Raw genomic sequence first — 13,305 nt, forward strand, 5'->3', positions numbered from 1 at the left:
CTTAAACATAACTAAAACGTTCCATTTTTAAAACAAATTGTGGGGACTTCCCTGGTGGTCCAGTGGTTGAGAATCTGCCTTCCAATGCCGGAGATGCAGGTCCATCCCTGGTTGGGGAACTAAGATCCCATATGCCGCACAGGGCAACTAAGCCCATGCACCACAACTAAAGAGCCCGCATGATGCAACTACAGAGCCCACATGCCACAATGAAAGATCCCACATGCCGCAACTAAGACCTGATGCAGCCAAAAATAAATATTTTTACAAAATTAAAAAAAAAAATTGTGACAGGCGATGAAAAGTGGACACTGTACAATAATGTGGAACGGAAGAGATCGTGGGGCAAGCGAAATGAACCACCACCAACCACACCAAAGGCCGGTCTTCATCCAAAGAAGGTGATGTTGTGTATATGGTGGGATTGGAAGGGAGTCCTCTATTATGAGCTCCTTCTGGAAAACCAAACGATTTATTCCTACAAGCTCTGCTCCCAATTAGACCAACTGAAAGCAGCACTCTACGAAAGCGTCTAGAATCAGTCAACAGAAAACGCATAATCTTCTATCAGGATACCACATGACCATTCGTTTCTCTGATGACCAGGCAAAAACTGTTACAGCTTGGCTAGGAAGTTCTGATTCATCCACCATATTCACCAGACATCGCATCTTCAGATTTCTATTTATTTCAGTCTTTACAAAATTCTCATAACGGGAAAAAGTTTCAATTCCCTGGAAGACTAAAAGGCATCTGGAACAGTTCTTTGCTCAAAAGATAAAAAGTTTTGGGAAGATGGAATTATAAATGGCAGAAGGTAGTAGAATGAAACAGTGAATACGTTGTTCAATAAAGTTCTTGGTGAAAATGAAAAATGTGTCTTTTATTTTTACTTAAAACCCGAAAGAACGTTTTGGCCAACCCAATACTTCCTTTATCACCCTGCCGCATGCCAGATGCTCTACGATGATGGGGTATTCCTTACGAACAAAATTGTATTCACACATACATCACGTATACTTGTAGAAAATCTTTTGCATATCGCTTCCAAGATTTATTTCCAGGAAGTAGCACTAGGAACGCAACCCTCTGATTTTCCTTTTACCTTTGTGTTCTGTCCCTTCTGTAAAATGCTAAGTATTCGTTACTTTTAAAGCAAAACAAAAAACAAACAAAATTAACAACAATAACAAAAAAAATGACGTTGCTGCTGACCGTGGCATCCACAGGGAGGTGGTCTGTTAAAGCCGGAGGGCACCGCGTCCCGCCCCGGGGCGTGGGCCTTCCGCTGGCCCGGGGTATCCCAACCTCGTTCTCAGGCCCTGGGGAGGGTAACCTAGGGAACTACCCTAGCACTGACATCTCCTCCCAGTAACCCTACACCGCACGTGGCTTTATCGTCCCCGCTCCCCAGCGGCAAAGCGGACGCTCGGAGTCATAAACTCAAGCGGCGAGCCAGCGGCACTGCTGGGACGCCCCGAGAGTGCGCAGCAGGTGAGGACACCAGGCGGGGCAGGGCCGCCGCGGAGCCTACCTGCGCTGGGCCTCGGGCCGCGGGCAGCCCTGGGGCTGCCGCTGCCGCTGCCGCCGCCGCCTACCCCTGCCCCCTTGCCGCCGCGCTCCCTCGGCCGCGCCCGTCGGCGGTCTCTCCGCGCCGGCCGCCGCCACAGCGCGCGGACCCAGCGGCCCCAGCGGCCCCGCTCCCGCCCCGGAAGTGGTTGCGAGAGGCGCGGAGCACGCCGGGACGCTCGCGGGTCCCCCGAGCGCTGTGGAATTCGTCCGTCCCGCACCCGGACCTTCCGGTCAGCTCGCCCGGCTCGCTGTGTGACGTCGGCGGAAGCCAATGAGCAGGGGGGATTCGCCCTACCCCGCCCCGCCTCTGGCCAGGGAAACCAATCGTGTTTCAGGAGAGACAGGACGCACCAAGTCCCGAAAGAAGAGCGGGGGGTGGGAGGGAGTTGGCAGTCCAGTAATGTAAGACTCTGCTGAGAGGGGATTCCGAAGGCGGCGATAGCCTCAGTAATTGCGCCGCGGCCCAAAGGGGAGAACACAACCGGAGGGACGCGCTAGAGCCTGTTTATATCCCTGTCGGGACCGCGCCCGGAGGGGAGGCTGAGGCCGAGGTGAACGGCCTCGGGCTTGCCGCAGCTGCGGAGATAAATGTTGGGAGTTGGACGGGGTGGGGGCTGGGGAAACGAGCTGGGGATCGGTGGGAGGACGCACGATGGGTTTCCTGTTTCCGACCTTTAGAATTTAAAAGCCTGACCCAGGAGGACTTTGGCGTCTAGTTGTCATAACAACCGGCTGACCGGCGGCAGGAGGGGGTCGGGGTCGGAGGTTTGGGCGGAGCTAACGGGCTGCAGCCAAGAAACGGACGTGGAGCCAGTCAGGATTCGGGGGGACCTGCTGTTTCGTGCAGCGTTTAGCGTAAACCTCGTCTGCTGGGTGAGCCAAGCTCCTCAACTTGGCGTTCAGGACCCTTCACGATCTTGTCCGTTTGCACCGTATATTCCAGCAACTGAAAACTTCTTCCCCCACATATTGGGCACTTTTCACTCCTCTGAGCTCTTACGTGCTCTTCCCGCAGCCTGTAATGCCTTTTCCTCCCCTATTGCCTTGTCCTCCTGGAGAACTTAGAGTCTCTGGTAGTCCCCTTCACCCGGGTGATTCTGTTGCCCTCTGATCTGCCCTGCAGCCGGAGAATATCCCGTGATGTATATACCAGATATGTCCCCACTCTGCTGTTCCCAGGTCAGGTGCACCAAGCTCCTAACCCCACTCCTGTGAGCAAAGAAGAAGTAAGAAGCCCCCACTCACCTGCTGCTTTCCTGATGGGAACCAGGGCTGGGGCAGGAGTGTTCTTTTCCCATTTCATGGTTACAGAGGCCTCTCAGGCTGCAAGTATTCTCCAGACACTGGCTCTGAAGTACCATCGCCCCACATTTCTAAGCCCCCTTGACCCCTGAGGGACTGGGCCTTCTGTTAGACTCTGGGACGTGTTGCCTAAGTGCCTGGGTATAAGGGGTTGACTGTCAGCTCCAAAAAAAGTGTCCGCGGGACTCCAAAATGTCTCTAGTCTGTTCCTTTGTAAGGGGGCAGTAAAGAGTAGTGAGGCTTGAAATCCCCTCTGACTTTGATACAAATTCTGTCTTTGTCTTTACTAATGATATAACCTCTCTGAGCCTATAAAATGTAGATAATAATAGTGTCTGTTGTATGGGATATACATAGTTTACAAATATCTGTATGTCATACACATGTATCATTCTGTATACCATCCATATACCTACACATCAAGTACATATATCATTATATATCAATACATATATCTATATATTATCATAAAATATCACTATGTACATACATCTGCAGGCTCCATACTGCACTACACACACATACACACTTGCGCGCGCACACACACACACACACATACACACAATGCAGGGCACAGTGCCTGGCCCTCAGTAACAGGAACCTGCAGACTAGAAGGGAGAAGGGGTGGGTGGTCTCCCAATCTGTTTTCATCCCCCAAGGCAAGGGATGGTCTATGCTTTGAAAAGGCAGCCCCCTGAGCTCTTGACCCTTTGCTCCTGGACCCTCTCACCTCAGTCCATGTCCTCTGCAAGGTTCCTTGGATGATGGCACGCTGAGAAGCATCCCATGGCATCCCATGACAAAGATGTGGGGCCCTTACTGCCCAATCCCTGGGATGCCATCCTTGAGGCCGTCAAGGAGCAGCTCCCATCTCTGGACTCAGATTCCTCCTCGGTAAGCGAGCACCTTCTTCCTACATCTTCCTAGGCCCCCAATGCACTTTCTTCCCGTGACAAACATGATGCTGACCAAGGACCGCTTTGGAGCTTATCAGCTCAATGTCATGTAAGTGAAGCGCCAAGGCTCCCTGTTGCAGAGGACGGGGAGGGCCAGACTCTGCTCTTTCAGCTGTCACCTCACTGCTCTGTTCATTCAGTGCCAGGCAGTAAGTGAGCACCTGCTGTACGCAAAGTCTTAGGGGTGGCAGGTACGTGCAGAACTGGGCGCCCTGGATCTCACCTTCACCAGGTGGTGCTGCCAAGCCCATTTCTAAGTCAGCGGCAGGAACCAGCCATGGCGAGTCCCTTCGGAAGAGAACTGGTCTTCCCAGACAGCTGGAGAGCAGAGGGGCAGGGAGGGTGGGTGGAAGCTGAGGCGCACCTGGCCCTGTCTGCTGCCATATAATCCAGAGAACTCTCATTTGTCCGCAGTCAAACTGCGAGGAAGAGGAGCTGATCATCTTCCAGCGAAATCAAACCGCCCTGATTCCAGACTTGTCAGAAGAACTGGCCAAAGACCCTGACGGGGCCCGGGTCACTTCCTCTGGGTCTCCTCCTGAGGTCTGTGGAATGCAGGATCCAGGGATCCACGAAGCCAGGACCCTTTAAGCACAATAGGGTGTGGGTGTGGGTGTGGGTGTCCATGGCCCTCGCTAGACTCTAACAGCAATGTGGGTCTAAAGAGGTTAAAGCCCTTGGTATAGCATCTCTGCACACCCAAGCCTTTCTCCAGGTATAACCCAAGGAGTTCAGACACCAAATATCTAATGGCCTTGTGCACGTCATGCTCCCAGGAGCCCAGAACACTTAGAGCTGGGGGGAGGTGGGGACTAGATTTTCTATCTGATTTTGCCCCCTGCTCTTACCTTTGACCCCTCACCACACACACACACACACACACACACCTCCCAGCTGTCCTATTTCCACCTGAGCTGTCTGACCATTGTCACAATTTGTTGTCATAAATGCCTCCCTTAACCCAGCTGGCTTCAGCACTATCCGGCTTCTCACAAAATCCTGCCCTCCCTAAACATCTGTTGATTGAATAAGGGCAACAGTGGGGATTCAGAGGTAAGAGGTGCCCCTCACTGGGGAGGTGAGATGAATACAGAAAACAATTAGCAAATGCCACAGAACGCTCAGTAATTATGTATCGTAGTTGCGGTCATTGCCAAATGTCAGAGGGAATTTTCCATCCTCTTGTCTCCCCATTTCCCAGGGTCCCAGGTAAGACCAAGAACTCTTAAATCTAAAGTTAATGTCTTGATGCTTAGTTAAAGCAGTGGAAGGAGATTTTATTCGGTAACTACTGACAGCAGGGGAAAGAGCTGAGCTCCGTCTGATTTGTGCAGAGGTGACGGGTGTTTCAAAGGAAGACTGAGGGAGGGGGTGAGGAGGGCTCAGTGGAGTCAGAAAAGTGAAAAATCACAAAGAGCCGGTCAGTGAAGCTGCAATTAGGCCAGGTGTGTCTGCTACCTGGCAGGTGTGGGAGGCAGGAGCCTATCCTCCCACAGAGAAGGGAGACAGAGGCCCTGTCCCTCCTGATGAGTACATTTCAAGGGAATGGCTCTCAGGTCAGTGACAGATGCTTCTGGGTTGTAAGAGACACATATTCACAATTATAAGCCCTTTTTAGTAAGTGCTCTAAGAAAGGGAGGTCAGGGGCCTATCATCAGGTGTTGGCTAGAACAAATAGTAAATTCTGGCAGCATGGAGCTTTCTCAGGCAGGCATTTTAATGGGGCGCTGGGGTAATCCTAGGGGCACAGGCTTACGCTGCCAGAAGCCATGCTGGAGTTTGGTATTTGGACAGAGTGGGTACATGCCGAGACTCTGCAGTTCTGAGTGCAAGCACTGACACAGGGTCATCTTACAGAGCCAGGGCGTGTCCCCTCCCAGCACCATGACAGAAATCACCCACACCCTCAGCCATGCCTAGAAATATATCTGAAATAACCTCAAACAGGAGAATTGCCAGGGCTGCGAAGTCCCCTGATTAGTTCAGTTGGAACCATGTCCATGTCACTTTATTTTGTGTTTTCTTCATTTCTGCAATTACCTCGGCAACTCTTCTGGACAATTATTTTTTAACCTGGGATGGGAAAGTCTATACCAACTCACAGGGGTTGAGGCCGTGGGCTCACTCTGGAGACAAAGGGCCTGGGTCTCATCTTGTCCACCTCTAACTGCTGTGTGCCTGTTCACAATGGCCAAAAGCGGGGAACAACCTGAGTATCCATCAACAGACAGAATGGTTAAACACAATGAGGACCATCCATACAACAGAATATTATTCATCCACGAAAAGGAATGCAGTTCTAACACATGCCGCAACATGGGTGAACCTTGGAAACACTAAGCTAAATGGAAGGAAACAAGAGACAAGTATTGTGTGATTCCACGCCTATGAAATATCTTGAACAGGCAAACCCACAGAGACAAGAAGTAGATGAGCGTTTACCAGGGGCTGGGGGAGGGGAGGTACAGAGTTTCTGTTCAGAGTGATGAAAAAGCTTTGTAAATAGCCAGTGGTGATGGCTGCACAACATTATGAATATACTCAATGCCACTGAACTGTACATTTAAAAATGGTTCACATGGCAGATTTTATGTTCTATACACATCTTACCACACGCAAAAACTCCCCGAGGTATGTTTTGAGGCTGCTAACCGAGGACGCTTGTTTCCCCCCTAGCCAGCTGTAGTGCCTGTGGAATCTGCCGGAGAACCCTGGGGAGAGTGGAACGCTGGGGCCCAGCCCCAGAAGTCAGCCTCTCTGGAAGGAAGGGCCCCTGGCAGGCCTTTGCAGAGCTGTGACGAGAGCAGCTCTCTTCTCAGGATGCCTGCAGAGACCCCCATGTGGCAGGATGACAATGGGCGCACAGCCTTCAACACCAGTACATCACAGAGTCCTTGCCAGGGGCCACAGGGAGAGGCCACTCTCTCCCCTCAGGAAGCAGGCCTGCAGACAGAGCCCCCAGGCGCTGCCTCATGGGCCCAGGAAGGCTCAGACTCTGCAAACCGCAGAGCCCTCCGGAGGGAGAGAAGGAAGATGATCAAGAAAGACATACTTCACAAAGTCACCTGGGATGCCCAGGACACAGCCTACCAGGACCTGAGTGGAGTGAAGGAGACGCCCTGTGATGCTGCAGAAACGCTGCCGGAGGGGCCCCAGGGGGGACTGCCCTTGCTCTCCCTCCAGGTAGGCGTCCCCCTAGCCCAGCCTTCCCCGGGGCGATGGTCCTCCCCAGGCCAGCTCGAGGGCTGGCCCACTACGCCTGTCTTAGTCTCTTTGGGCCACGGTAACAAAAATCCCATAGACTGGGGGGCTTAAACAACAGAAATTCATTTTTCACAGTCTGGAGGCTGGAAGTCCAAGGTCAAGGCCCCATCACATTTGGTGTCTGGTGAGAGCATGCTTCCTGGTTCATTTGTAAGGGGTGAGGGAGCTCTCTGGGGTCTCCTTTTTAAGGGCACTAATCCCATTCATGAGAGTTCCACCCTCATGACTTAATCACCTCCAAATACCATCACATTGGGGGTTAGAATTTCAACACGTGAATTTGGAGGGACAAAGAGACTCAGTCTATAGCAACAACCTTAGGCCCATGGCACCAGGCCCACCATCAGGCAGGCAGTCCTACCTATCCGACAGACCATCCTCAGGTAGAGTTAAAGTGAACAAGGAAGAGCAAGGAGACCCCAGCCTTCTTTAAAAAAAGAAAAAAGAAAACTAATCCCAAGCATGATCATGAAGATATATGAGATAGGTAACAGATTTGACAAAGCATAATCTCAAAATGTTCAAGCCCTTGTTCTCATACAAATGGTGAGCCCCTGTATTTAGCTCATTAACAAGGGGACCAGCAGGATGACAAAGCTGGTTCAAAGAGATTATGAGAAACTGGGATTTTGTACATGGTGGGGTGGGGAGGGGGGAAGGAACGCGGAGATTAAATTGCTACATTAAGTACAATAGGTCAGCACCCACAGGGCAACAGAACTGGTACCTTTGGGGTTAGCTGCTCCAATGGACGGAAAAGAAAACCGTCACACTTCTCAGTTTTACGAAGTTGTCAAACAGGTGAGCCCTGGTCAACTGTGCACACCAGCCCTCCCCTAGAAAGATGGGTTCCTTGGAAGATGCTCCCACATGACACTGAAACATCACAAAACTCGTTTTTGCCTTACTTGATAAATTTTCTTAACAACTTAGAGAAAACTGGCATCAAGGTGTACATGGAGGTCACTTTCACCAATTCCATCCTATCAATTCCATTCTTTCCTTGAACCCCTTTATCTTCATTCCCCTATGGGGCTACAAGGAGCTGCACGGCCATACACAAGACACAGTAATTCCTGATTAACGTCTTCCCCCCTCATCACACCACTGCCTCCACACCCCTCTTCCAAGCCCTCCAGTCCTAGCACCTGCCTGGAACAATCTGTTTCTTAAAAGAGCAAAACGTTTTAACCTCCCAACATTCTAAACCTGCATGAACCTAAATAGTTTTAATATGACACTGAGTTTCCTCCGAGTCAGACAACGTCTTTGTGCCAGAAATAAAAGTATTGCGTAGGAAGGTGGGTGGCCTCACCAGCCTTCACGGAGGCAGCTCATTCTGCAACCCACACGGGGTGGGTGAGTGGGGGTGGGTGAGCGAGCTGCCTCATCTCAGCCCTGGTTTCTGCCCAAGACATCCCAGGACTGCCTGTGTGGGTCACGGCAGCTGTGAAATCTGGTGCTCCTGTCCCTGGCACCCCACAGCAGCCTCATAATCACCACTTTAATTATTTCAGCAACTTGAAGAGTGGGATTTGGATCAAGTCCTTCAGAGTCTGACAGGGCGAGAAGAGGACCCGGGAGATTGCGCTTCTGGAGCCGCGTGGTGGGCAGCGGACCGCCTCCAGGGCCGAGGTCTGAACTTGAGCGCTAGGGCCCAAGTGCATCCCCACAAGTGGCTCCTTCCAGGGCCTCCCAGTAAAATAGGGCAGTGGGCTGGGCTCGCCACATCTGCTGCGCCTCTCTGCTGCTCGGCCCTCGCTGTCCTGCACATCCAGGATGCAAGACTTTATCCACCCATCCATTCACTCACTGACATTCATTCATCCATTACATATGTGACTGCCTGCTATGTTCCTGGGGTGGACCAGGCCTTGGGGATACGAGAGGAAGCCCTTCAGAGAGGGTCCCTGCCTTTTCTTCCCCCCCACCTCCTCGGACCTGCGTCTCTTTCTTTCTGGGAGCAAAGTAATCCTGCATTTGGTACCCCTTCAGCCCGCTCCTAAACAGAATCCTGTTTCCACTGCCTCCACGTTTACCAAACAAAGCCAGGGATGATTCCTTCATTGCACTTGTGGCCTCGCTCTGGGCAGTTTCGTAAAAAAGTTCCCTGTCCCCTCCCGGCCACTCTGGCCCACAAAGGTGAGTGGAGGCAGGTCTGAGGCAAAGGAGCTGCAGGGGTTCTGGCCTCGGGTTCCAGAGCAAAGGCTCCTTTGTAGCCAAGGGCCACTGGTGCTATTTTAAAAAGGATTTTGTTTGGAATTTAACCCCTTAGAGCAGGATATGGAGAAACTCACTCTCCTACAAGGTGGGGCAGGGCTGGGGGGCTGTAGTTGGTGCCCCCTTTTGGCGGGCAATGTGGCAGAATCTGTTCTCCATTTAAAGGCACATAAGCCTTTAATTAAGCTATGCATTCCACTTCTAAAGTCTGTCCTAAACACACCCTCACAGATGTTCATTGCAACATTGTTCATACTTGTGAAAAACTGGAAACAAACCACATTCAATATTCAGAAGGAGTCTAGCTAATCAGTCAACCAGAGAATTCTCTGCAGCTCAACAAATGGAATCTATCTATCTATCTATCTATTCATTTCTCTCAACACAGAAAAATGTAAAATATATTCAGTAAAAAAAAAGTCTATAGAGGATGATCCCATTGCTATTTAAAAAGAAAAAGCAAAGCAAATACGCAGAACTGTTATTGATGGTTCCCTCTGACAAGTGGGACCGGAGTGAGAACGTGGACTACACGGTTAACAGGACGTCACCCCTGCTTCCCGGTCTCACGGCTCCCCGCTCAAGAAGACAGCGCCCCTCGCCCTGCTGAGCTGGAGGGGGGCGACACAAAAGCTCTGAGCAGCAGAGGGTGGGCTGGGCCTCTGCTGGCCCCCAGCCCTTCTCCGAGCACAAGCCCAGGCATGTCCACACGAGGGGTCCTGAGGCTCAGGCTGCTGTGAGTCAAAGGGGGCTGCATCCCCACTAAGCTGCCTCCCCCCTCCCCACAGACCATGCCAAGCCGAGCACCCAGGACAGGCTCATGGAACAACTCACGCTCCTGTGTGCCTCGCAGTCCAGAGCCTTTTCCTCTGCCTGGAGGGTGCCTTCTGACACGCCCCAGGACATCAAGCCGCAGGAGGCCGGAAGCAGGTGGGACCACGCATGGCCCCTGTCCTCTCTAGAACTGGCTTCTCTCAGCATTTATTGGGCCTTGATTTATGGGTGGGGCACTTGATGTGTATTTCTCTTTCATCTCAAGAATATGATCAGGTAGGTGCTACCATTACCCCCATTTTACAAACAGGGAAACTGAGGCTCAGAGAGGTTGCCTTGCCCAGGACATAAGTGGCAGAGCTGGGACTCAAGCCCCAAAGCACCTGCTCTTTCCCCACCCCACGGGAATCCTCCTTTCACCATCCACACGGCCTCCCCAGAGGAGGACCCTGCCCCTCTGGCCACCATTGATTGGGCCAGCCCTGGGCATCTGACCCCAGCCAGGCCAGCTGTGGTGAGAAAGGCTGAAGCTGGGGTATGGGGTAGGCAGAGGTGGGGACAGGGCCCTGGGGTCCCTTAAGGCCCAGCTGTACCCTGACTCTTCCCACACTCTGGTTGTCCACCCTTTTTAGGAATCTGAAAGCCAGTAATTCCCTTTCTCGCTCAAGCTAGTTGGAGTGGGCGTCTGTCCCTGACAACCCGTGTCCAGTAGAAAGGACACTGCACTGTCCAGTCAGTGGCCACTGGCTACGTGTGGCTAGTGCAGCTGAGGAGCTGAATTTCTAATTTAAATTAGCTTAAATGTAAATTTAAATAGCTACTTCTGGCAAGTGTCTGCCATACTGGAAAGTGCAGATACAGAACAATTAATCATCGTGGCAAGTTCTATTGGACAGCGCTGGCCTAAATCTTGAGGGTTGTTCTCAGGACCTGCCTCAGTGTCCTGCACGGGGGCACCCAGCTGGTGGCAGGAAGCCACCCTGCACAGGTCACACAGTGATCACCGGGAAGTGACTCAGCCACCCCTCTCCTCTCACCCCAGATGCGCTTCCAAGGAGCTGGGCTTCCAGGCGCTGGCCATAGACACGCGGCTAAGGAGCCCAGCGGAGCCTCCCACCGTCTTCATTGACCTGCGGCCGACAAAGCCATCAGACCAGGGGCCCTCGGAAAGGTACAGGGAGCAGTGACAGCCCTGCTGCAAACCTGCTGCTTCGGGTTGCCACGTTGGCCTCAGGAGGAAGGGGGACTTGGACAGGCGGGTCCTGGGGGCACTGCTCACTTGAGAAGTGCTTTTAGCCAAGAACTGAGCTTGGCCCACAGTCCCACTGGGTCCCAGCAGCAGGCTCTCCCCGCAGGTTGGGAGGAAGCTGGGGCCAAGGGTTATCTTTTCCTGCCGGAGTCCTAAGCAGACTTAGCCTAGGCTGGGGTACCTGGCCCTGGCTGCGTCCCTCCACCACTTGCAGTGGCCCTTTGGTTTTGGCTGGCTGGGCTTTGGCTGGCCTGCCCATCCTCCTGCCCTGGGTCACCAGGGAGACCTGGGCGCTCCAAGTCCCTGGTGGGAACCACGCCTGGAGTGGACTGGTTATGTCCAGAGGAACCCACCTTTCCTGTCCCCGCAGCTGCAGCTCCAGCTCCAGCTCCAGCTCCCACTCCAGCTGCAGCTCCAGCTCCTCTGACAGCGAGGATGAGGGTGAAGAGGAGACAGCAGCTCGGCGAGACCAGCAGGGCCCAGCCAGGCTACGGTAACCACAAGGGGGCTCTCGCCGCCTGAGATGCTCACCTCGGCCTCAGCAGCAAGCCGCGGCCCGCATGTTAACATCGGTGCTTTCAGCTGTCTGGCACCCACAGGGCTAGCACAGGAGGGTGGGAGCGGGTCTGGGGGGCGGGCCTGGGAGGCGGGCAGGGGAGCCCAGCAACGTCTGGCCTGGCCTGTTCTCCAGACATCCCCAAGGATGCTTAGCTTGGTCTTGAGAAGGGATTACGTTTTCTTTCTGAAAAATTGCCCCCCAACTTGATTTGCTCCCTACTAGTGATGGCAATAAAAGTGAAGAGAAAGTGAAGGGATGGAATAAAGTGATGGCTGTCAGCCAGAAATGAAAGGCTTGAGTCAATTAAGTGAAATGTCAAATTTAGGGAAGGTTCAGGTCTCTGACATGCGGAGGCCACCCCGTGGTCGTGGGGTGAGTTCGCATTATATGCTCTGGCAGTCTCCATCAGTTTTGGAATTACAGAGCCTGAAGATCCCATCCTTTGGGAACGTCAGAGTCTAATGCAGCTTTTCCCCAATGTGGCATGTAGCTAGGCATTATAGGATTAAAGAGGGAAACAAACTTGGGTTGAGAAGTGTCACACAGGTTTCCTCCCAGAAGCCTTTAACATGCTGACACGCTCTGTGAATCGGCGAGGGCTGGAAGGCCGCAATCCTGACTTTTTAGTGTCTTGAGAGTCAGGCACACGCTCCGGAAGCGCTCTGGTTTTCCTCTGTATCCTGTTTCGGTGGCAAAGTATTGGGAGGTTGGCTCCACCGGGTGCTGACGGAGGTTGCTTCTCTTGTGTCACAGGGACTGCACGGGGAAGAGTCAGCTCCTCCAACAGCTCCGGGCCTTTCGGAAGGCATCGGCTCAGCCCAAGCTGCCAGCTGGCGAGGGTCCCGGAAGCCAGAAGGCTCAGGCCCCTGGAGATACGGCTGGATCCAGCCCCGGGGGGAAGCAACATGTAACACTCTGGGCTGAGAGACAGAATGCCCAGGCCAGACCCCCAGGAGGAAGTCCCAGGGCCCTGGGGGACCCTCTTGGGCCAGGGACAGCCAGGGAGGCCCTGGTGCCTCCTCCAGGCCAATTGTAGATGCCTCCGGTAACGGATCTGAAAAGGTGAATAATCTGAGGTGAATAAATGGATAATCTGACTTTCCATCGACACCCAAGGCCCTAGTGGTCCCCTCGCTCCCCCGTCTCCATCAGAATGTGCCTTTGCAGCACAGGGACCCTCCAACTGAGGATCTGCTGCCAGCCCTCTGCTAGAATTCAGTCAGAACATCTTCATGCACTGAGAGCAAAGATGCCAGTGCAAACTTGTACGTGTAGCATGACAAATCAAATGGCCCCAAATCCTCTGAAAATGGACCAGAAGGAAACACCGCGAAGACAACAGTTTTGTTCTGATAGTGGGACTTTGAGGTTTTTTCACCTTTTTCCATTTCTGCGTTTTTTTCTCTTTA

General features: G+C 52.8%; 2 protein-coding genes across 11 annotated transcripts in view; one reads left to right on the top strand and one right to left on the bottom strand.

The window, feature by feature from the left end:
- Positions 1-1,667, bottom strand: part of ANKS3 (ankyrin repeat and sterile alpha motif domain containing 3) — a 29,020-nt gene extending 27,353 nt beyond the window's left edge. For 2 of the 3 annotated variants that reach the window (XM_036824978.1, XM_036824976.1), the window contains exon 1: positions 1,535-1,667. The gene's annotated coding sequence lies outside the window, so the exon portion shown is untranslated. Of the gene's footprint in view, positions 1-1,215 lie in introns of all 3 variants that reach the window. The other variant, XM_036824977.1, reaches the window with a different exon arrangement.
- Positions 1,429-13,287, top strand: C15H16orf71 (chromosome 15 C16orf71 homolog). Of its 8 annotated transcripts, none has more exons than XM_036824991.1 (10): positions 1,991-2,123; positions 2,251-2,445; positions 3,627-3,768; positions 4,245-4,373; positions 6,507-7,013; positions 8,612-8,729; positions 10,103-10,244; positions 11,131-11,259; positions 11,708-11,830; positions 12,650-13,287. In XM_036824991.1, the coding sequence occupies exons 3-10, from the start codon at positions 3,661-3,663 to the stop codon at positions 12,930-12,932; spliced, it is 1,539 nt and encodes a 512-aa protein (XP_036680886.1). In that variant the 5' UTR covers positions 1,991-2,123; positions 2,251-2,445; positions 3,627-3,660; the 3' UTR covers positions 12,933-13,287. The 8 variants fall into 8 exon arrangements, with proteins under 8 accessions (XP_036680890.1, XP_036680885.1, XP_036680886.1 ...); XM_036824994.1 differs by lacking the exon at positions 2,251-2,445 and adding an exon at positions 2,696-2,798 and having other exon boundaries at positions 1,999-2,123; XM_036824995.1 differs by lacking the exons at positions 1,991-2,123; positions 2,251-2,445 and adding an exon at positions 1,429-1,494.
- The last annotated feature ends 18 nt before the right edge of the window (positions 13,288-13,305 follow it).

Source organism: Balaenoptera musculus, chromosome 15, assembly GCF_009873245.2.
Source record: "Balaenoptera musculus isolate JJ_BM4_2016_0621 chromosome 15, mBalMus1.pri.v3, whole genome shotgun sequence".
NCBI classification, from domain to species: Eukaryota; Metazoa; Chordata; class Mammalia; order Artiodactyla; family Balaenopteridae; genus Balaenoptera; species Balaenoptera musculus.